General features: G+C 53.1%; 8 protein-coding genes across 8 annotated transcripts; 5 read left to right on the plus strand and 3 right to left on the minus strand.

The window, feature by feature from the left end:
• The first annotated feature begins 415 nt into the window (after window positions 1–415).
• P153DRAFT_398898 (transcriptional activator protein-like protein acu-15) lies at window positions 416–3,821 on the plus strand. Its single transcript, XM_033671685.1, has 6 exons — window positions 416–1,136; window positions 1,189–1,508; window positions 1,572–1,852; window positions 1,904–2,261; window positions 2,314–2,639; window positions 2,690–3,821. The coding sequence occupies exons 1-6, from the start codon at window positions 650–652 to the stop codon at window positions 3,507–3,509; spliced, it is 2,592 nt and encodes an 863-aa protein (XP_033521194.1). The 5' UTR covers window positions 416–649; the 3' UTR covers window positions 3,510–3,821.
• A 375-nt stretch (window positions 3,822–4,196) lies between these two features.
• On the plus strand, window positions 4,197–5,048 carry P153DRAFT_297056 (uncharacterized protein; the record flags this gene model as incomplete). Its single annotated transcript, XM_033664134.1, has 1 exon — window positions 4,197–5,048. One exon carries the CDS (start codon window positions 4,197–4,199, stop codon window positions 5,046–5,048), a length of 852 nt encoding a protein of 283 aa, XP_033521195.1.
• A 1,865-nt stretch (window positions 5,049–6,913) lies between these two features.
• P153DRAFT_433316 (uncharacterized protein) lies at window positions 6,914–9,622 on the plus strand (the record flags this gene model as incomplete). The annotated part of the gene is made up of 1 exon (XM_033673019.1): window positions 6,914–9,622. The coding sequence occupies exon 1, from the start codon at window positions 6,926–6,928 to the stop codon at window positions 9,620–9,622; it is 2,697 nt and encodes an 898-aa protein (XP_033521196.1). The 5' UTR covers window positions 6,914–6,925.
• Window positions 9,623–9,926: 304 nt separating this feature from the next.
• P153DRAFT_321542 (DUF221-domain-containing protein) lies at window positions 9,927–13,897 on the minus strand. Its single transcript, XM_033665146.1, has 3 exons — window positions 13,473–13,897; window positions 11,038–13,424; window positions 9,927–10,989 (listed from the first exon to the last, which is right to left on the minus strand). Exons 1-3 carry the CDS (start codon window positions 13,676–13,678, stop codon window positions 9,944–9,946), a joined length of 3,639 nt encoding a protein of 1,212 aa, XP_033521197.1. The 5' UTR covers window positions 13,679–13,897; the 3' UTR covers window positions 9,927–9,943.
• Window positions 13,898–14,972: 1,075 nt separating this feature from the next.
• P153DRAFT_368853 (uncharacterized protein) lies at window positions 14,973–17,169 on the plus strand. Its single transcript, XM_033668625.1, has one exon. The coding sequence runs from the start codon at window positions 15,157–15,159 to the stop codon at window positions 16,813–16,815; it is 1,659 nt and encodes a 552-aa protein (XP_033521198.1). The 5' UTR covers window positions 14,973–15,156; the 3' UTR covers window positions 16,816–17,169.
• Window positions 17,170–17,351: 182 nt separating this feature from the next.
• On the plus strand, window positions 17,352–18,494 carry P153DRAFT_388129 (uncharacterized protein; the record flags this gene model as incomplete). Its single annotated transcript, XM_033670728.1, has 2 exons — window positions 17,352–17,591; window positions 18,390–18,494. 2 exons carry the CDS (start codon window positions 17,352–17,354, stop codon window positions 18,492–18,494), a joined length of 345 nt encoding a protein of 114 aa, XP_033521199.1.
• Window positions 18,495–18,811: 317 nt separating this feature from the next.
• Window positions 18,812–19,556, minus strand: P153DRAFT_359151 (uncharacterized protein; the record flags this gene model as incomplete). Its single annotated transcript, XM_033666847.1, has 2 exons — window positions 18,812–18,999; window positions 19,049–19,556. 2 exons carry the CDS (start codon window positions 19,554–19,556, stop codon window positions 18,812–18,814), a joined length of 696 nt encoding a protein of 231 aa, XP_033521200.1.
• A 375-nt stretch (window positions 19,557–19,931) lies between these two features.
• P153DRAFT_321544 (sure-like protein) lies at window positions 19,932–21,536 on the minus strand. The gene is made up of 3 exons (XM_033665147.1): window positions 21,249–21,536; window positions 21,143–21,200; window positions 19,932–21,084 (listed from the first exon to the last, which is right to left on the minus strand). The coding sequence occupies exons 1-3, from the start codon at window positions 21,258–21,260 to the stop codon at window positions 20,117–20,119; spliced, it is 1,038 nt and encodes a 345-aa protein (XP_033521201.1). The 5' UTR covers window positions 21,261–21,536; the 3' UTR covers window positions 19,932–20,116.
• Between the last annotated feature and the right edge of the window lie 509 nt (window positions 21,537–22,045).

A 22,045-nucleotide genomic window follows, 5' to 3' on the forward strand; every position in this document is an offset into this window, starting at 1 on the left:
GGACATTAATCGTGCATTTGTGAGCTCGTAGATTAGTCAAGCGACAATGTGGCAGAACTAGCACAGATGATGGTCATATGCAGTAAGAGGCGCAGCTGTCAGGTGCCCTGGTCGAAGCCATCATAATTCGTAAGGCAGCTCACGATCACTAAGGCTAGTCTACCGCACACCCGACAATCTCCTGCATGCTGTTTGGCGAAAGCACCAGAAATCACTGGCGAGCTGTAGTCTAGTCCAGCCAAGTAGGCAAGGGGTGTCTGTGGTGCTCGTTGGTGCGTCGCGTTTAACCCCGCAGGGCCCACAGAAACAGACCATGGTGAGGATCCTTGTGGTCGGACACCAAACCCCGGATGGCGCTAACAAATGGGGCGTCTTTGGATCTGACTTGCGTCAGCCATCCGCTCGACCAGACACTCTGCCGCCCTCTTGGACTCTCGTGCACCCACCAACTCGCGCTTGTTTCACAGCTCAACACCCTCGCACGCTTGCTATCAATATTTTGACATTTGTTGCAAAGGACATCGTTGATAGTCTATTCCGAAGATCCGAATGTCACAGACCGTGACAGCATCTGTCAGCAACAGCCGTTGGGGCTCGACCAAAAATTACCTCACCATATCGTCAACCACGTAGAAACATCACCGCCAACATGCCTGGAATCCTGCCTATGAAAGTTATCAAAATCGGATCGAGCAGCCAAGCCCGTATCGCCCAAGCATGCGATCGATGTCGTTCAAAAAAGATACGCTGTGACGGCATACGCCCTAGCTGCACACAATGCACAAACGTTGGCTTCGAGTGCAAGACGAGCGACAAGTTGAGCCGTCGCGCCTTTCCGAGAGGGTACACAGAGTCACTGGAGGAGCGCACGCGACTCTTGGAGGCAGAGGTGCGCGAGCTCAAGGAGCTGCTTGACGAGAAAGATGAGAAGATTGATATGCTCTCGCGCATACATTCGCACTCTTCAGTCGCACATACGACTGGAAGACGGCCATCGCACCAACCAGGCTCTTGGGAGGTTCGTGACAAATCGCCAGAGAAGGACGACACTTTCAAAGTGCAAGCACCGCTCCTGTCTGACAGTGCGAACCACGATTCGTATTTTGAGGGCGGCTCCAGTGGACGGGCACTTATTGGTACGATCTAGACGATGCGCTCCCTATACTCGAGCTATCTAACATCTCGCAGAGGCTTTCAACCAAAAGGCCCAAAAGACGGGCAGATTGTGCACCGGTATTAGCTCAAACGCGTTCTTCGGAGCGGAGGAGAAGACAGCTACTTCTGCTTCGCCCAAACGCATTGTTTCTTTCAAGGCGCCTCCTCGCCTAGTCTCTGACCAGATGATCAACATCTTTTTCCAGGAATGGGCGCCTCTTTTTCCAATTCTTCATCGTCCAACCTTTCTCTCCCTTTACGAAAAGTATGTCGCAAATCCCGACGATATGGTCGACAGAAAGTCACTTGTCGTACTGAACCTTGTCTTTGGAATCGCCACGTTGTCACGCGATGTATGTTCCCGCAAATATCCATCTGATGTTACACGACAGAAAGCTGTACTGACACTGCGCTAGCCTCATGACGGTCAAGACGCAAGTTCTTACGAAGCTCAATGGCAGGGTGCCATTGAGAGTTTCTTGATGGACAATGACATTGAAACCCTACAATGCCTCGTCCTTGCTCAGATCTTCTGCTTGTTGAAGGCTGACAATTCGCGGCTTCTTCAGTACAAGGGCCTGGCGATTGGCCTGTCACAACGTCTCGGCTTGCATCAATCACAGAAGCGTTTCGAATACGGCGCACTGACCAGCGAAACAAGGAAGAAAGTCTTCTGGTCGTTTTACACTGTCGACTGGTAAGATTTCGATATCAAGCCATGTTTGTTCGTCTGGCTAATCTGCCACAGCCTATCTGCTGCGCAACTCGGCCTTCCCATGCTCATCAAAGATGACGATGTGCACTGCGAGTATCCAGTCGATGCCGATGACGAGTATGTTACCGAAAAGGGGTTCCTGCCGACCTTGCCCGGCGAGTCGACCAAGCTCTCAAGCGCCCTTGCGCTCTTCCGCGTCACACGTATCCTGTCTAAGGTTCTTGTTGAGTTGTACCCGACTTCGGCCTCTCATGAGATCTCCTTCCAAACTATCGCGTCTCTTGCCGACGATCTTGACGACTGGGAGAGAAACCTTGCACCTCACCTCAAATTGACGTTTGCACAAGACAAGCCGAGTACGAACGTGACTAGCAGCAGGTCACCTATTCTTGTATGCATTGCCTGAGAGCCTAGTTCACTTGCGAAGTGCTGACAAAGTTTAGTCTTTGACTTACCATCACATCCGGTCGCTCATCTATCGACCGGCTGTTATTGCTGACTTGGGAGATAAAAGCTCTTCGGCCGCCGTTGCTGTTGGCGATTCTTGCAAGCACATTGTACAGATCGTTCAACTCCTCGATGAACGTGGACTCTGTTTCTCTTTCTGCTTGAGTCGCAATGAAGTACTCGTGCAAGCTGGTTTCGGGCTGCTCTATCAGACTCTGGACCTTGCCCGTGATGGCAAACTCATCAAGGACTACAACCGCCTTCTCTGCTCCGTTATAGAAATGCTTGAGCGCGGAAATGCTCGTGGCTCTGTGGAGTTCCGGTATGCTTTATTCCCCTTTTCAATTCCTCATTTCACTAACTGTTGATAAGTCGCATTGGTTGCGCTATGATTACTGTTCCTCGCGTCAACCCATTGCCGGCGCCCTCGCTGTTACGCCATAATTCTGATGGCAATATGGGAGCGCCAATGGACACTTTCCGTGCCACTCAAAAGTCACTGAAGGCTATCGCAGCTCGCATGTCTCCGGGCTCTACGAAGTGTGCTCAAGCACTCACAGCCTCACGCCGTGCGACTCTCCCTGTCATTCCACCAAGCATGAGTATGCACGCCAATCCATCTTCAACAAGTCTGTCCTCTATCCACTCGGAAACATCTGTAAGCCGCTCAGAACCAACGCATAGTCCGCTAGCCAATAGAGATGTTCTCCCCATGCCGAGCAAACACCGTCAAGACCAGTCCACTAGCTCCAATCGCAACATCGATTATCTCTCCTTTAGTACCAACACACTCCCGAATTACGGTTCTACTGCTGGTATCAAGAAAGACAACTCGTCTGTTGACTGGGAACGCTTCCTCTCATCAATCGACAACGGCCAAGCCAACATTTACGACACTATATATGGCGGTCCGCCTGCAGATGCCTTTCTTAGTATTGCACAACATCCCGCCATAGCTGATGCCAATTCTACCCTCTCGCCAGATGACTGGAATTGGGAGAATTACAGCGAACAAGCGCCACCACCGCAGAGTGTTTTAAGCTTCAGCGACGAGAGCTTGACTAGCGGCGAAGACTTTGGCAGCAACCCTTGCGACTTTGACCTACCGCCTGGAGTCGACAAAACATACCTCCCAGACTACATCAATTCCCTGATTGGGACGGGTGGACTCGATGTGAACTTTGGGTTATGATTTTCTACAGGTGTGATAACATGGTGAACGGGTAACATCAAGATGGTCGGATTTTGATGGCGGTTGGAGTAAATGTGTATGTCAGGGATTTCGGTTTGTTCGGTTTGCTTCTAGGTTGGGGGAGTTGGACTTTGCTACGATCTGCTTTTTACGATATCCCATGCGGGCGCAAGTTAGGCAATGCGCCGTTGTTGGGAGCTGAGGTGGAGATGTCATCACATGTTCAATAGCGAAAATGCGTGAACCTTTCTCGATAGATAATTTGAGTTGTCAAATTGTATGTAGTTTGCAATGCGCAAAAGATCGTGTTCGCATCCTTCTGCTTAATATTGCAATCCCAACATTGCGATCCATGTTGAAGTGCTGTGTATGTCATGATTTCGTCTCGACTTGACTTAGCAATCTGGGCCTTGCCAACCCAAGGTTGCGTCTGCGATATCCAGTCTTCATCCTAATCAAATGGGAAAGGCTATATCATGATGACTCAGCGACCAAGCTCCATTAAGTGGGTCTATTAGCCAAGCGATAGCCAGACGTCACCACTTTCCGGGGTTCAGACATAAACATTTACCTGATAGTAACGACGACCATTGGTAGAATTGTACATACAATAACTAAACCTCAACCATCGCTCCTACAAGCCTTGCTCTTGGCACTCGACACAACACACCAAAAAGCCAGACAGAAATGCTACGCGAGAACATGAAAGAGGTGGACCTTCTAATCCTAGGCGCCGGCTGGACAAGCACATTTCTGCTGCCACTGCTGGACATCGAGCACATCACACACGCCGAGACAACAACCACAGGAAGAAACAACACGCTACCTTTCAAATTCGACCCAGAATCACACGATGAAGACTCATACAAGCGCCTCCCCTCGGCCCGTACAATCCTCATCACCTTCCCCCTAAAAGGCCCCGACCAGTCCAAGCTCATCACCTCGCTGTACCGCAAAACCCACGGCGACGAAAACAACTGGATCCAACTCGGCTCAACGGGCATCTTCAACCAAGTCCCCACCGACTGGAGCACAGACGAAAGCCCGTACGATACCGCCGATCTGCGAGCAATCGCCGAAGACGAGCTCATGCAGTGCGTCCGCGGCTGCGTGCTCAATCTCTCCGGCTTGTACGGGGGGACCCGCATCCCGCGAACCTGGCTCCCACGGCTCGCCTCGTGCAAAGACGATGTGCGGAAGCGCGGGGCGGTGCACTTTGTGCACGGCGAGGACGTAGCGCGAGCCATCGTCGCGACGCACAGGAAATTTACACCCGCAAAGCGGTGGATAGTGTCTGATCTCAGGGTCTACGATTGGTACGATTTGATCATGAGTTTCAGCGCCTTGGCGGAGGAGGTTGAGGAAAGCGCGCAGGAGGCGGAGGCGAGGCTGCAGTTTAGCACGTGGGTGGGCGAGCTGATGCTCGAGGAGGGTGTGCGGGCGTTGCCGAGGGAGATGGGCGTGCTGGGGCGGAAACTCGATTCTAGGGGGTTTTGGCGGGAGCATGGGATTTGGCCTAGGCATCGGCGGTTGGCGTAGGCGTGGACACTTAGGAATTCATAGCGTGGGCTTGTAAGATTGGTCCTCCAATTGGCAACTGAACATTTCGGATTACTTTGTGCCCGAGCAATCTCCGTGGCATCCATCACTGGCCTATCGGTTCGATGAGGCTGACATCACGGGCGAAGTACCATGGTCGACAGCGTGCGCAGGATCTGCAGAGCTTTTTCCCCATGGTTCCTACCTGACTGGGAAATCTTCCACTAATACGCTGCATGGTCCTCTTGGTAGCTCACTATCTAGCTCAGGCTGCCGTTGAGCACAGGGCACCAAAGCAGCCAGAGTGAACGGGACCGACACGGGCATATCCCATATTGTCGCCATTCGACCGGAGGATCTCTCCTGCCGCTAGTTACCGTTATTCGAGAACTAGTGACCGTTGTTCCCGTCACTGGGCCGTTATCAGATGAGGCTACTATGGGGAAGGAAGTATCGTGATGGTCAGAGGAATCGGGGTCTACAGAGTAAACAAGGTCGACGGAGTGAATGAGGCCAGCAAGGCCTCTTGACTAGATGAAATTGCATCGCGAAGACTACATGATATCACTACAATACTGCTGTGAATAACAAAGTATCGTCGTGTCTGACCTCCATTACAAGCCAGTCCCAGCCAGTCAGCCCTGCATGCAAATTCCTCTCTGATGACATCAAGCAAGAGCTCTCACGGTAGCCATAACGTATAGAAAACTTTTCCCACCGTCTCCACTCGACGGGAGTTTCCAGAGTCCGAATTCTCACAGTACTGTCACGGTGACGGGGTGATATTGTGCGCTTCGACCGACATCACAGCCAGTTACGGCGAGTGACCCCGGTATCCAGACTTTGTTCTGATGAGCTCGAAAGTACTGTACCGAAGTAACCAGAGTAGACGAAGGAAACCAAGTAAACAAGAGTTGATGGAGCTATTTCCTGCATCATCCGTGCCCGACGAGCCCGACGAAAAATATGGAGAGAGAGACTTCCACGGTTCGAACTCCCACTGGGCTGTTGCGTGATTTTGTTAGCTCTGACTCATATGACGAGCCAGTTAGACACAGTCACTTTGGCGAGATCGAGAGTGAGGTATTGTAGTTGCCAGAGTAGCTAGAATCAGCAGTGTAGACAGAGTAGATGAGGTCAACAAAGCTGTGTTCCCATCGTCTCTGCTCGAAAAGGGAGTCTTCACAGTCTGAACTCCTACTGTACGATCACGGTGACGACGTGATGTTGACCTCCATCATGAGCCAGTCACGGAAAGTCACTCCGGTTCCATTGAGAGACAAGTACCGTGGTAGCCAAAGTAGACATGGTCCACTGAGTTATATGCCTCATCGTCCCCACTCGACGATAGACGATGAGAGAATCCTCATGGTCAATACGCCACCGTACTATTGCGGTACTCCAGTTGACGATGGGGCATTGTCGTATATGTCCCCTATCACAGGCCGGTCACTGGTCACACTGTTGATGTGGGGACGGTTCTGATATCGGTACGATGCTTTTTTGCTCCCATCGATCTCGAGGCCAGATACGGCCTGGGGGGAGTCACGATGTTTCTCTGGTTCGAGCCTGTTGCCGTGGTTGGAGAGCCACATGCTCTAACGGCGTCGACCCGGTCGACGACAACGAGCAAAATTTTCCCCTGGCAGAGAGAAAGTTCGTGATGTCTATGAACCGTTGTTTGAACTTTGCCCAAGTCCCTGGGGGAGAGTATAAGGACGAAAATCTGCCTCCTAAACCTGCTTCTCTTGTATTATCTCTGTATTCACAGCAGCTTCGACGACTTACCAGTACTTCCCATCACATATCTTGTCCCTGCACTCCTTTCTCTTCATTTCTCCCCCTCTTCCCCCTTTCACACCCATCCCATCACCATCATGGTGGGCTTCGTCAACGTCCCGGGGTACCCCCACCTCGTTGTGACCGCGGACATGGAGCTGGGGTGGTGCTACAACACGCTCAGCAATGAGTGTGAGCCGATCCCCCTTGCTCCTCCTCCCCCGGTTGGTCTTCAACACCAGCCGAGTTTCCTCGCGGGCGTGGCTCAACCCACCCCGTATTCTTCTATGGCGCCGTCTGGGCAAGCGGCGTCCTACCAACAGCCCTGGGGTATTCAACAACCCCAACAGTTCACCGCGGGTCCAGTTCAACCTGGTCCGTATCCCTCCTCGCAGCCTGTCGGTCTTCAACACCGGCAGGTCTTCTCCACAGGCGTGGCTCAACCCACCCTGTATTCTCCTATGGCGTCGCTTGGGCGGGCGACGTCCTACCAGCAGCCCAGGGGTTTTCAACAACCCCAACAGTTCGTCACGAGCCCAGCTCAACCTGGCTCGTATCTCCCCTCGCAGTCTGTTGGGTTTCAACACCAGCAGGTCTCCTCCACAGGACCAGTTCAACATGGCCTGTATCCTCCCTTCGTGGCGTCGTCTGGGCAAGCGACGTCTCACCAACAGCCCTGGGGTCTCCAACAACCCCAACAGTTCGCCACGGGTCCAGCTCAACCTGGCTCGTATCTCCCCTCGCAGCCTGCTGGCTATCAACACCAGCAGGTCTTCTCCGCAGGACCAGCTCAACCTGGCCTGTATTCTTCCCCTGTGGCGCCGTATGGGCAAACGGCGTCCCACCAACAGCCCAGAGGTCTTCAACAACCTCACCAGTCGTCCTTTGCGGTCGCGGCTCAACCCGCCCCGCAGGCCTTCAACGGCCCGGTGATGCAAAACGTGCGTCAGACATCCAACATGTCTGACAACGAGCACGTGCGAGCCATGGGCGCATGGACGCAGCAGATGCCGATCCGGGAGAATACCAACGGCACTGGCCCGTCGGCAGCTCCCGCACAGGGCCCCTCGTCGGCGCCAAAGGTCGTCATAGACTTCACTGGCGACGATGACGACGAGCGTGAGGTCGAGGAATTCGTCGAGGAGCCGTCCACGATGTGGGTAACGTCGTGTCCGCAGCTCAGGCAGCGGCTGGTGTATATATCCTCACGGGCGCAGTCGGGCCCCACCACTTACATGGGGCTTCTGCAGTGTTCGATGTACCAGGACAGGCACAGGGAGGGCCTGAAGAAGTACTGCAACCGGTTCTGGCCGTCGGACGAAGAGGCGTTGGCTGATGTGCGCGAGATGGCTCGCTATTTCATCGACGCGCAGAAGATGTTCTGGATCCATGGGGTCTGGGACGATGCGGCGACGGCAGAGGAGATGGCGGACGTGGTGCTGCAGAAGAGGGCATTGGCTGCGGGGTTGAGTAAAGAAAAGGATGAGGAGATTGAGCGGAGGAGGGTTCGGGCGGAGATGGTTGCGATCGCCCGTCTATCCAAGACCAAGCGAGCGAAGAAAGAGGCTGCGCAGCGGGCGAAAGAGGCGGCTGCGGCCGAGAAGAAAGCGCAGAAGGAGGCGAAAGCCGAGGAGAAGAGGGTGCAAGCGGCCGAGAAGAGAGCGCAAGCGGAGGCGAAGCTTCAGGAGAAGAAGAGGAAGAGGGCAGACGCCCTTGCTGCGCCGAAGACAAAGCGGGTGAAGTCAACTCCTGCTCCACCGCCCGCCCCTATCTCCGTTCCCGCCGCCGCCGCCGAACCTGTGGAGGAGGAGGATCTTCTCGCAGCGTTTGACGCTTTCCCGCCTTCGCCCGTTCCCGCCGCCGCCGCCGCAAACCCCATTGCGGAGGAGGATCTCCTCGCAGCCTTCGAGGCTTTCCCGGCCTCGCCCTCACCCGCACCAGAGGAAGAGTCCACTCTTCTTGCGGCGTTTGCCGAAGACGAGAGCGAGAACGGCGACGATTTCGCCTCGGAACTCGTCATTGAAGACCCTGAAGAGGGCAACACTTCTTCCGGGGATATCCCCACTGCTCTTGCCCTGCAAGAGCAGGTCCCCTCCCCGCCCATCTCCCCCCTTCTCCCCCTTGCCCAGAGGGCAACCTCTGACGACGACGAGGAGGGATTCGGCACCCCCCCCGTCCCCTCCTCACCCCTCGTAGTCGCCCGAGGGCCTCAAGAGGAGGTCGCTCTGCGCACGCCTCCCGCCTCGCAGACGCCCAGCCCCCTTGTCGCCGAGGACGACGACCTCGGCTCCCTCTTTGGGGATGACGAGGCCGGCTCCCTGTTTGGGGACGACAATGTCGGTTCCCTCTTCGAAGATGACGAGGTCAACTCCCTCTTTGAGGACGACAACCTCGGTTCCCTCTTCGGGGACGAGGAGGAGGCGGTACCGTCTCCGCCCGCCCCAGCCCCGGTCGTCGAAGACGACAACGACGACGCTGCCGACTCTCTGTTCGGCGACCCGGACCCGTCGCTTGAAGAAGACGAGCCCGAGGAAGAGGAAGAGGAGGAGGAGAGCGAGGAGGTGCAGTGTTGGCGCCGACGGTGCGAGGTGGCGCGCAGCGAGGTCGCAGTGAAGGAGGCGGCGAGGGTGGAGCTGTGTGGGAGGAGGGATTTTCTTGCGCACGCCTTGCTCAAGAAGAGGTTCGACAAGAGCATCGAGAAGGCGGAGGCGGAGAAGGCGGAGAAGGAGAGGGAGTTGCAGGTGTTGCTGGATAGCGCGCCGAGGGGCTCCCGGGGGGTGGGTGGGAGCGAGTAGATAGTCTTTTTTGGCGTTGGTGTAGTTGTCTCGCTGTTGTGTTTCTACGGGGAGTTTGGGTTTGTTTTGTTGTTGTATGCATTTGGGTCCTGGCGTTAGTTGGTGGTCATGTCTGAATATCATTTCTGTATTTGCCAACTCCGTCTTTGTGAATGACTGTATTCGAGAAACTAAGGAGGACGTTGTCCACTACTTGCGAAAAGATATAATGTATACCAAGTAAAACCCGCAACGCTATGCAAAAAGATTAGAGTACCTTAATAATATATAAGAAGGTTAAGAAGAACATTACCCAAAACCCACCCTCCCTTCTCATACCCTCTACACCTCCATATTCTCAAACGGATCCCGATCCGGCGGCAACCCCCTGTACATGACATTGCCAACAGCGTCCAACCGCGCATTCACGCTGGTGATCCAGATCCTTCGCGTATACGAAGAAGTTCGCTGGATTTCGTCCTTAGCGACGCCCAACTCATCCCATGGTACCCATACAGCAGGCTGAATAGTCCGGACCGCCGGGTGCTGAAAGCTGCGCTTGATGAGCTTCTGGCGGGCTTCGGGCTCGATATCTTCGAGTTCATCGTCGATGTTGTCGAAAAGGTTGGAGGTGGGGAGGACTTGGGCTTCGATATCGCGTACGGGACGTGCAACGTCGTCTAGACCTTGTTTGAAAGTAGTGGCAATTGCATCGAAGGGGTCTTTGTGTTTGTGCTTCTTAGGTGTGCCGCGGGACTTCGATCGCATACCAGACCTGTTCGACCAAGAAGATTTGCGACGGGAATACTCCGGCTTGGGTGGGAGTTCATTGGTGGCTAGATTCTTCTTGTCCATGTTGCTCATCTCGTAGGCTCCTTCGGCGTGCGAAGCTTCCTGCTTGTTCAACTCCTCCATATGCGCGAGTTCGCGCTCCTCTGCTGTCTTGTTGGCCTTGTCTTCAGCGTTGAGAGGCTGAATTTCATCATCGTCCTTTGTCCAGCGAGAAGCCTGCGCACGTTGGAACTCCTCATCTCGGGCTACTGCCTCATCTTCGAATGTGATGGGGAGGTAAGTGAAAAGGGGTCCAAAGGCACTGTTCAGAACAAACTGATATATGACAGTAAACCCCGCCATGATGATCATGATGATCGCTTGAGGAAAGCAGGCCATATTTCCGTCACCTATGAAGAACAAACCAATAAGACAAAGCTCTAGGAAATACAATCCGGTGAAGAGCTGGTTGACTGCTCTGGGAAAGAGCAGACCGTTTGTTTCAGCCTTTGCGTAAGAGACGTAGATCATCTGATAACGATAGGTAAACCAAAATAGACCGAAGGTGATCAACATCATGATGATGATCAAGGGTGAGACGACTGAGTAGATGATACCTGCGTGGTGTTAGCAAATTGCAACATGCATCTGGCAGTTGATCGTACCGATTGCACCGAAATTAGTGTACACCGGGATCATGGTTCCCCAGTTGATGCCCGGTCGACCCAAAACCCTGGAAACCTTCTCTCGTGGAGTCGTGTCAAAGAAACGGAATACAATGATCATGACGACCGCTCCGATCTGCAACAGTGTTCCCGAACTGATACTGAGAGCCTGGAGAATCATGTAGGAGAAGAAGTAATTGGAAGCCTGTGGCAAGTTCCTCGCAAGTGTAGCCGGGATGCTGATGGGGTCGCTAAGCAACTCTGAGAGGGCAGTCGTAATACCTGTGGATATTGAGACCACCAGAAACAGTTCTACAAACACGAATGCGAAATAGAAGTTTTGAACAAGGAGCTCGCGTTCGCCGGTCGTTGTTGTACCGGTGAATCCAGCTAAGAGGCGCAGGACAATGGGTAGTACAGCAAAGAGAACCGCCAAGAAGGCTGGAGGCAACACACCCTGGATGAAACTGATCGCCCATGTAGGAAGACGGTTCAGAAACGCCAACCAATGCACCTGGGTAGTCAAAGTTCTAATCTGTGACAACGTTCCAGTGAACGCGACAGGAATACCCCAGAAGATGATGAGTACCACAATGATAGCAATGACAAAGAACATACGTAGGTATCGTTCCCACCACTTCATGGTTAAATTTTCCCACATCACGTAGTTCGGGTTAACTTCGACAGTACGAGGAGCCATCTGCCTAGGAATATGGTAGCTGAGTGACTGACAAGCCATGTGCGCTGCGACCTGGTGATTGAACTGGATGAAAGCCGAGTTCATCAAAGGAAATCGTTCTGGATGGGCCTGATCATCCGCAATCTCGGCATTGAGGCGAGCCAATTCTTTGCGGCAGTAGTAGATCGTATCCACTTTCTTGCCGGTCAGCGGAATCGCCGGCCACCAGGACCACTTGAACCAAGGGAGACGCATTGTATCACGGTCATTGGGCTTGATGTACTGCTTCCACAGTGCATCTTCAGCATCCTCAGCAAAGGCGTCGTTGTACAATCCAGCGAGATCATACTTGATGTTCTCAGGGTCCTTGATCTCCAGAAGAGGCTCTTCGCCTTCTTTGCGAAACGGCTGCGGCTCTGCAAAGTTGCCGTGTCCAACATAAGCGTTCTTCAAAGCTACGAATGGTCGAAGTGCGGTGCTAGTGGCTTTGTGCTTCTTCTCGTCCTTCTTGGGGGAGTTGGTCTGGGTTAGAGTGCCATCAGAATAGGGATTGTTGCTCTCTGGCTCTCTCAATGGAGAACGGGTGTCAGAACTCGCGCCTCTTTGCTGGTAGTCCGCAGACGTTGGCGACATGCCAGAGAGCTCAGGGCTACCATCGAGGTTTGGTTGCACAAGTTCATTCTTAGTGTGGTGATCGTGCTTTCCACCAAACGCACCTTTGAAGCCGCCAACCATCTTCTTTCCAAAACGATCAACACCCTGTCCAACGTCACGGAATCCGTCGTTGATTGCATAGAGACCCTGCCCAACGAGTGGGATGGGAAAAAGATTACGTTTTCGATGAGTTGAGGAGGAGCGAGAAGACGACGAGGACGAGGATGATGAGTGGTTTTCCACAAGCACCTCTCGGAGTTGTTGCTCAATTTCGTGTGGATTACCGGCATCTGTGCCCTGATCGTGCGTGTCATGCGCAATATTATGGTTTTGCAGCGCTTGGTCGTCTTTCTTCTCTTTTCTTGTCTTCTGCTTCTTGCCTGCCTCCTTGGCTTCCTTCTCTTGCATCTTCTTGTGTGCTTTTGTACATTGGATGATGAGGTTAGTCTCGGCAGCTTCCAGTGCGCGGGCGATCTTGGTCCTCTTGTCGACCTTTTCCTGCAGGTCGTCGTAGTTGCGGTTGATCCAGATATCCTTAATACCGCCGGGGAAAACATCGTAAAGCGCGTCCAGGGCTGCGACAGTAAGCCACTTTTCAGGTATGCTTTGCACGAGAATGGTGGTTGCGGAAGCTCGAATGCGATGCTCTGGCATGGTGAGAATGGTCTGCCTCAGGCGAACAAACTTCCTGAGGGCCAAGTAGAAGTTGAAGCACACCCAGCATATAACACCAACGGCAACGATACAGTGTCCCCATAGACGATTGATCTTTTCAGGCGTGGCAACGTTGGGCCATGCAAACGAGTCCAAGCCCGACACACCCGGCACATCACCGTGGCGGTTGAGCGGCAGGAGGATGGGTAGGATAACAAGGGCCATGGGTATGAAGATACGAAGCAGGAGTTGCAGGTACTGCAGGAAGAGGTAGCCGTCGACGCCGGCCACGCGGACGAGCTCACGGTCGCTGATGGTGAAGACATTCTTGAACGACTCGATGGCGGTGACGGGGGCAGCGATGCGCTTCTTCTCGGGCACAAAGGCTGTTTTGTAGTAGCTGGTGTGGTCAGCGCAGCCGCATGCATGGTAGACGAAAGGCACGTACTAGATCTTGTGGAAGAGACTCTGCCGCGCCGCCTGCTTGTCGTCGGCGAGACCTTTGCTCGACCTGCGGACCTTCCAGTTGCCGCTGAAGACCAGGAAGAAGCTGATCTGCACGCCAAAGATGATGGCAGCCGTCGACAGCGAGGCGGCAAAGTTGGCTATGCTCTGGTTCGAGTTCTTCTGCGCTGCTCCAGCGGTAGACGACATGTTGTTGGTTACAGAGCACTAGAGGCGCAACCACGAGAGGTGTGAATGGCAATGTCGTGAGTCGTGCCGATTTCCCGCGTGTCTAGGACGTGCTGGCCATGGAGAGGGGTGTGGGTAGGGGCAGTCGCTATGCAGGCGAACGCGACGTGACGAGGGCGAGGTTGAACGAGAACCGTGAAAGAAACGGCCCAAGGAGACATTCCGCCAACGACGATGAAGCTCATTACGGTGATTCGCCAGACCCGAACGTGTTTCGGTCGCCGTTGCCCTGCGTTGGTGCTTGGCAGCGCCTCTGGCGTCACTTCCAAGTGCGCTACCACAACAGCCAAACAAACCCCTGCGACTTGCTCTGTGCAGCCGCCTGCCCAACGGCTGCACTCTGTTCGCGCAACGCATCCATGCGTTCTTACTCTACTCAAGCTGCACAAATTGCCTGCTGGGAGAGACTGGATTTCCACCTCCATGCCTCCACCAGCAGATGCTCAGGCCTGCCGTAGTGAAATTAAAGATTGCGGGGGCTGCATAGCGACCATGACGACATTCTGCATCGAAAGGAGCCTTCCAAGGTTCGGTACCATTGTTTTCGGTAAACAACGAGAAAACCGGGCATCGTGATCGCAACAACCCCTCCAGACTAGGTACTCGAGAGACTTGGCGTAGTTCCAAATCACTGCTGTGAACAAGCCCTTGGTCACCGCTTCGCCGCCACAGATGACATCTTCCACGTGCCCATCTGTACACCACTTCGACTGTCGCCATTTGTTACCCAAACTGATAGAGTAACAGCACGATTCGCCTTGTGAGCATGTATCTTCGATGATGTTTGCATATCTTCTTGATGTGGATGGTGCCCATGAGTTGCACGTATCGAGAGGACCAGCTCGGCCAACCTTGTTTCCTTTTCGTCGCTTCGTTCCCTTGCTCCCATGCTAAAAGTAACACATCGAATTTCAACACTCGCGAACACAAAATGCTCTTCATGTCACCATCTGCAACCTATCGATGGTAAACAATCTACAATACCTGGATTTGCTCACAAATAACCTCATTGGCGTTCCTTTACTAATCAGCAGGTCGGTATACGCCATCTTCCTACAAAGCACACATAACATACAATTGTGCATCGCTTCGAACACATACATCCGCATAAATTCACCGTCGTCTCTGAGCGACACGTTGACGGCTGCAGCAATACAGCAGACTGACGTGTAAACGTTGGCGAGACCATCAGATGCGGGGCACCCACGGATGCTCCCGCAGCTAGCCAACCTAGAACTTCACTCCATCGCTCAGCCTTTCCTATCCCATATTCGTCTCCCACCGCCACATTTCCGTCTCGCTACTGCTACATGCCCATCACCCAAGAGCCTGACCTGTTTTCTTGTACAAATCTTCGCGTTGGACGACCAGGACTGGTCACCGCATCCCCATTCACAGTATCTACCCCGCAATAGTAGCACCTAGCAAGAGCTATCCATATGTCAAAACGCAAATTCACAAAGCCTGGAGATCTCCTACCTGGCCCATCACCACGCAAACGACGTGCCCAAGGTACGGACCGGCCGTTTACTACCAAAACATCTGTATTGAATGACCTACCTGAAGAGCTCATCCTCGAGGTACTCGATCAGGTGCTCTGGTGGGAAGACGGCGATGCAAAAGCACATTACCAAACCTTGCACAGTCTCTCTTTGACAAACCGGAAGCTGTACCGACTCACAAAGTCGTATCTGTACACAATCGTAGACAATGTTTTTGTAGATTCCGGCAAGCTCCTGCGCTCAGCGATCCAGGAGCCAGAGCTAGCAAAGCGCATCAAATGTGTCCACTGGCTTGATGACCACCAAGGAAGCCCGTATCAGTGGAATCCCGACAACAAATACAAACTCTCCCAGATTGAGCGCCGCGAACTCTGCAAACTCGTCGACCGACTCGGCATCCCGGAGATCCAAGCATATCGCATAGGATTCAAAGAGCAGAAGATGCGTGACAACCTCACCTCTCTACTCCTAGTAGCCCCAGATATCGAGTCCATCGAAGTAGCAGACACAAATATGTGCTGCTCCCCCTCGGGCTACCGCTTGCGACCCATGTGGCTAAAACTCCTCTGCGACGCCGGCATGTCCACCATCCCGGGACTATCAACTCACTTCCAGCACCTCAGCACAATACGGCTTCAGATGGGTCCCATAAAACTCGAGCACATAGGCGGCATGCTACGTCTTCCCTCCCTCCGCGCCCTCATGCTCGAAGACATCTTCCATCCAGGCGAGATCCTCCCCTGGCGATGGGACGCCGAAGTAGCACCCCGCTGCTCGAACCTACAAGTCCTATACATAGAAAACAGCTACATCGACTCGCTCGCGGTCGCACAGATCCTGCACGCCATAAAAGCGCTCAAGCTCTTCTGCCTCGACTTCGATAACTGGATCCACAGCGCCGCCAACCGTTTCTTCGGCGAGCGGCCCCCGCTCATGCACTACCCCACCCTCGCCGCCGCGCTGCTCGCACACAAGGACTCGCTCGAGCAGCTCAGCCTAGAGGATAGCTCAGAGGGCGAACTGCGCGCGTTCTTCGGCGACGAAACGGGCTGTCTCGGCAGTCTGCGCGATATGCATAAACTCAAGTATGTCGACATGGGCCTGTATCCGTTCCGCCAGAACAAGACGCCCCACGACGACAACGCGGCGCCTGCCCGTCTCGCGGAGAACTTACCGCGCAATATCGAGCACATGGATATTAGCATCGAGGAGGTGCTCAACGACGCAGAGGAGAAGCGCTGGCGGCGCGATCTGGAGGACCTGGCCAGGACGTGTAAGACGATGGTGCCGCTGCTGAGGGAGATTCGCGTCGCCAAGCGCCTGGTGCAGGTCGTGTTTGTCGACGACGAGGTGCGCAAGATCAAAGAGAAGTTTGCGGAGCAGGGCGTTGTGCTGCGGTTTTGTGGCGAGGAGGGGTATCGGCCGACGGTGAAGCATTGTACTGGGGGTGGGCGTGAGAGGGATGAGGATGTTGATGTTGATGTTGATGATGCTGAGGTTGACGATGACGATAACGATTCGAGTCTGAGTATACAGCTCATGGCTGACCTGCTGGGGACTGCTGGGGGTACGTATGTGCACGGGCATGAGGTTTAAAAGGAGCTTCGATGTGTGTTGTTTTCAGACTTGTATTTTGATATGGTACGATATGACCTACTACTATTAGAAGATCCATAATGCGTTACTGACGCTTTTACGACCCTGGCATGATCGTTACCGTCGGCGACGGTCCTACCCGGCATTACATTTCCCGCGTACCTACAACCCTAACATAACATTACTCACAGTCCTGGTATCAGATCTTACTACTTCTCATGAAGTTAAATATTACACCTGGACTCTTGAGCGTTCTCACTTTCATCAATTTGTCTTCACCATTATGAATTTGTATAACGTCCACACAACCTAATCTCAAACTCCCTCTCTCTCTGTTATGGGCGGTTAGGTGCCAGAAAATGTTTACAGCTGTTAGGTTAAATGGGCTTGTTGATAGCTGCCAAATACATGATATGATTGATAACTACCATTGTTGCAAATTCTACGTTGGTAGCTGTCTGACTTATCTCTCGCCTCTCTCCCACCTCAGCTTGACCTCCCCCCCCACACTCATTGCTGCACATCGACCCGACATCATGGACGACAATTTCAATTCCAGCGACATTGAGGTTGATGCAGCACCGCCAGATCGACTTGCGCTAGCTGGTACGCGTTCTGTTGATATCATCTTCGCCAACACTTCCGCATTCCGCATCGAGTCTAAGAAAGCCGTCGAGCAGCTACAATCAGTCAATGGAGCGCCCACAATGCGGATGCAGCGTGCCCGATGGGCAAAATGCATAGAGCATTTTCTACAAAGAAGCTCTCAACAAGACGTCAGTGATGCTACCTCTCTCACATCTTCTAACTCATGTGACGACTTGATACTTGTCGACCGAGATATTGAACAATTGCTTCTGAGCACCCCCCCCCCCGAAATGGCGCAATTTAGTTACGCGTCCCGTGAATTACTTTCTTGATCGACTTTGCAACTTGCTCTCAAGTACACCATGCACACCATGCGCTACCAGCACGATTCCTGTGCCTTGACTCACAGCGATCGACAACATGTCAAGGACTACTTCGAAAAGCTACATAGCCAGAAGAAGATTACCAAAGAACTGGCTCGTGAGGCATTATGGTTGATGATGCGGGTCATGGCTCATCTTATCAAAGCTTTTCTTGTCCAAACCATTCGATTCAGGGTTCCAGACCGGAGCATTGTAATGTAGAAGTGCCCTGGACCTGCTCTCCGGTAAGTATGTAGCTGTCGCGCTGGTGGGGGGATCACTGGCGACCTGCCCTCTCAGTCAAGTGTAAAAGCAGGAAGTAAGTTGCGTTCTCTATGGCTTCTACAAGCCTCAAGACTACGTTGATAAGGTTCAACAATGTGCACGCTAGGCGTATACTGCTAGGAATCTAGGCAGTAGATTCTTATCCTAATCTTAGATGTAGGCGTCCAGCTGTGGCATGACATTGCTGCACCTTGATATCTTGATCAACCGAGAGTTGCCCTATTGGAGGACTTCGAACATGTGTTCATCGTACTCTCGCGCTAGGAGGCAAGGTAGCATCCGGATACTATTCCTCAGAGATACTTAGTAGAGGGTAGGAAGAGCACAACTCACTGGAAGACAACACCTGACCTGGGCGACCACCTCCGCAAGACACATTTTCTCAAAGGCAAAGAGTTGAGCACCATCATCACCGCTACAAAGGCGGTCACAGGAACTGACTAAGATGATGGGAATCGGATGATAAGGGCATGGTAGCTGGTGATGGATCATGATATAGTAGCTAGTTCAATTAAATCATCAGATCATATAACTGGTATTCCATTCGTTTGGTAAGTCGCTCAATTCGGATCACTGGCATGAGAGGGATGGCAATATCGATCTTGACGATGTCGGTAACGATGTCGAGGACGAGGATGGTAATGATTCGAGTCCGAGTATACATATCATCGCTGATTTGCTGGGGACGGCTGAGGGTACCTCTACTGAGGTATCTCGAACGGGCCGTTTCATCGTTGTTGAAACCTTGTTTGACAGACGAGTCATTCGTCCCGCTTCCTGTTACTGGTCTTCTTTCCCAACTCCTCGTCGTCCTCATTTGACTCTTCCTTGTCCTCTGTTTCTTGTTCTCGCGCCTTCTGGATCTCATCCCCAAGCTCGTTTGCCTTTTTGCCATGGCCAATCTCAATGGGATGATCTTCGCAATCGGATTCGTATTCAACGCCGAATCCTAGAGCACTGTCAGCCAATCCCGACGAAGTAGAAAGCTGGTTACACACCAGCCAACTCCGTATTCATGCGCCTATATTTCTGCGGTTTCCACTGCGGTGCCTCGCTTTCAAACCTGTTCGCCGTACCGCAAGCCAAAGAAAAGCACTCGAGTGCTTGTTGAAGGGGTCCCATATCCATGTCTTGAGATGCTTCCTTCCCTTTCTCCGCTGTTCCACCGGCTTCCACTCTCGCAAGCTCATCTCCAATTGCGGCGGCGAGTTCTCGACCAGCGGCTGTCTCTTCGCCGTCTCTTTCCTCCTCGCCGTCATCTCGAACGCGAGTAGATGCCCACGCGGCCAAATCACCAGCCAACTTCTTATCTGCATTTGATATAGCTTGCTCCAAGTTCGTCGCTAGCTCCTTCTCACCGTCTCGTCGAGCGTTCTCGAGACAAGCATGATATGTGATCAACGAGTCGATCGTTTGCATTAATTCCGCCTTGTACCTGTCATCTGGACGTTTTGCCGGGGTAGTCGTCTTTGTGGAGTGCTTCTTGTTCTCAGAAAAGCGACCCATCTTTGCGTTCTTGGGTGATGGAATGATATGGGTTTGGTTGTTATTTGGAGAATGTTTCAAGCTCGCGTCGAAGAAAATAGGATCCGTGACTTCACCGCTGGATCTTGATATGACGCTAAGATGTTTCGATCGTTGCCTAGAATGGCCTTATCTACTTTCACCTCTCTCTCTCACTTGTGGCCGTTATATCTCACACCTTCCAGTCTTTTCTCCAGACTGGAGTTCATACAACCTTCGCAAGACATATGCGGAACTAAGCTCTAGAAAAGTCTTGAATCAGCTGGACAACTACATGTAAGATTCAAGTAACACTTGTGCGCTTTACGTAGTACTTGTAGGCGTCTAGCTAGCTTTTACTTGTAGCGTTACTCATGTCGTTTCGTTGCGTCGTGTGCAGAGAAGAAGAAGGTAGCTGGATTCCAAACATTTTGACCAATTGAGAAAGAGAGAGAGAGGGAGCAGTGTTCAATATGTGATTTCCAGGTTTGTGTATGCATCTGGCACAACGACTGATATTCCCTACTCCAACACATGCACAACGCTCGATCCCCTCTACTGCACTACAGCTTAATCTCTCCCTGCACGCCACTCCCAACATGCATAAAACACGCCTTCAACGGCGTCACACTCGTATACCCCTGCGCAACAGCCCATCCATCATTCCCGGGCTCGCTCTCCTCAACACTCTCATACACGTCCTTGAACGAAGGCGCCCACTTGAAGTGCTTATGCGTGTACCTCACATGGGGCCGGTCCAACGGCGTTCCCGCCCCACTATTCGTCTCACTCTCCAGCACACCATCCGTGTTCCCGCGCAGCTCCGCCTTGCCCAGCTTTTCCTCCTGTTTGCGAATCGCGTTCTCCGTGTCCTCGGGTGTGTCGTCCGCGTCGGGCGGGACATCCACGACCTGGAAGCAGGATCCTGATTTCCACTTGTTCTGCAGCATGTGCGTCCAAAGGACTTTCCTGTCACCGACGTTCTCGACAAGCGGCACGTTGACGGAGTACAAGTGTGTTTCTGGGTCCCAGTTATCATATAGGTATTGGATTATCTTCGCACTGAGGGCAGAGGCGCCCGTGATAATGCTCGCGTCGTGGTTGCGGTCGAAGAAGGCGTAGCTCAGCGCGATGCTCTTCATGCCGCAGACGGCTGCTTCCATTGCGCCACCCACTGTGCCCGAGGACAGCGAGAACAGGGCCGTGCTGTTGCGGCCGTAGTTTGGCCCGCTGACGACGAGATCAATTGGGCCCCGGTCGTTGAAGTAGTGGTACAGGCCAATCTGGACGCAGGATGCTGGCGTGCTGTCGACGAGCACCCATTCTTCTTCTGTGCTGTGGGCGGGCAGGGGAGAAGTGTGCGTCGTGCCGCTGTTGGTCAGCTTGCCTGTTGACGTCGTTCGAAGGGGCTGTGGCCGGAAGTAGGTGGGTTTTACGGCTTTCCCGACCAGGTGCGCTTTGCCTATCCAGGAGCGTTGGGTGTGCGGGAGGACGACAGAGATGGTGTGGCCTTGGGCTTGGAGGGAGGTTACTGCGTGGGTTGTTAGGAAGGTGCTTTGAACGGCGTATATCATAGATGGTGTGCTAACCCAGCGAGTGCACGTATGGCGAGGATTGGTCTGAAGGCGGGCCATCGTCGTTGGTGATCTGAGTCGATTAGCACAGCTCTTGCACATTGGGTATGGCTGGACTTACTAGAATATGCATTTTTGGTTCTTCAACTTGGAGATAGAGAGGCTATCTTGCGGTCATGGAGAGGTTGTGGAGTAAACACGGACGTGGAGGGGCAGACGCCAGCATCGACGTGTGACGACGTGACGTGCTGAGCTGTCCCGAACGCGCTATCCATGTCACCAATTGACAACGACTCTCTTCAACACCAGAATCTTCTCAACGTTGCAGTCGCAAGTTGGCATTGCCGTCACGCGAAAAGTCATGTCTTCGCCGCGTGTCGAGTTGCGGTGCCTGCGTCATGGGTAGACGTCGCGTTTGTGTCACCATCACAAAGATGCACCAGGTAACCAACGCGATGAGCCACGCAAAAAAGAACTTGGCAAAAACGACTTCTTCAACCAAACAGCCAAGTACGGAAGTAAAGAAGAGACGCAAAGCCCCTCGCAAACACCGGACTCTCCATCACGATTCCCATCTCAAACACTCCTCACGGCACGCTTCAATGGCCCCTCACCCTCCCGACTTCCGCACCGCACCCGGTACTTGAACACGACATGTTGAAACGGGAACCGGGAGACTTAGACCACGTTGAGTATGGCCACACGCTCCGAAGTCGAAGAGCCGCACTGCGAGGCATCTATTTTCGGGCTTCGCAAGTTCGGATCCCCACCCGCGCCCCGTGTTGAAACGACCATTCTCCAGGGCCGAAACAACAAAATATCTTCATGTGTGTATATATATCAAGAGATGGGATGTTGGGGAAAGAACAAGATACCCAGTTCTCTACATCTACTTTCAAGTTCTTTGTTCACAGCTCT

This window comes from Dothidotthia symphoricarpi (assembly GCF_010015815.1).
Source record: "Dothidotthia symphoricarpi CBS 119687 unplaced genomic scaffold P153scaffold_16, whole genome shotgun sequence".
Taxonomy (NCBI): Eukaryota; Fungi; Ascomycota; class Dothideomycetes; order Pleosporales; family Dothidotthiaceae; genus Dothidotthia; species Dothidotthia symphoricarpi.

Bases quoted from the DNA above. Each gene is read 5' to 3' on its own strand.
- P153DRAFT_368853 (XM_033668625.1), top strand. From the start codon at position 15,157: ATGTCAAAACGCAAATTCACAAAGCCTGGAGATCTCCTACCTGGCCCA.
- P153DRAFT_321542 (XM_033665146.1), bottom strand. From the start codon at position 13,678: ATGTCGTCTACCGCTGGAGCAGCGCAGAAGAACTCGAACCAGAGCATA. The intron at 13,425-13,472 runs GTACGTGCCTTT...TGACCACACCAG, and splicing joins AGTCTCTTCCACAAGATCTA to CTACTACAAAACAGCCTTTG. The intron at 10,990-11,037 runs GTACGATCAACT...AACACCACGCAG, and splicing joins CACTAATTTCGGTGCAATCG to GTATCATCTACTCAGTCGTC.
- P153DRAFT_321544 (XM_033665147.1), bottom strand. The intron at 21,085-21,142 runs GTTAGCACACCA...CAACCCACGCAG, and splicing joins GCCATACGTGCACTCGCTGG to TAACCTCCCTCCAAGCCCAA.
- P153DRAFT_398898 (XM_033671685.1), top strand. From the start codon at position 650: ATGCCTGGAATCCTGCCTATGAAAGTTATCAAAATCGGATCGAGCAGC. The intron at 1,509-1,571 runs GTATGTTCCCGC...ACACTGCGCTAG, and splicing joins TCGCCACGTTGTCACGCGAT to CCTCATGACGGTCAAGACGC. The intron at 1,853-1,903 runs GTAAGATTTCGA...AATCTGCCACAG, and splicing joins TCGTTTTACACTGTCGACTG to CCTATCTGCTGCGCAACTCG.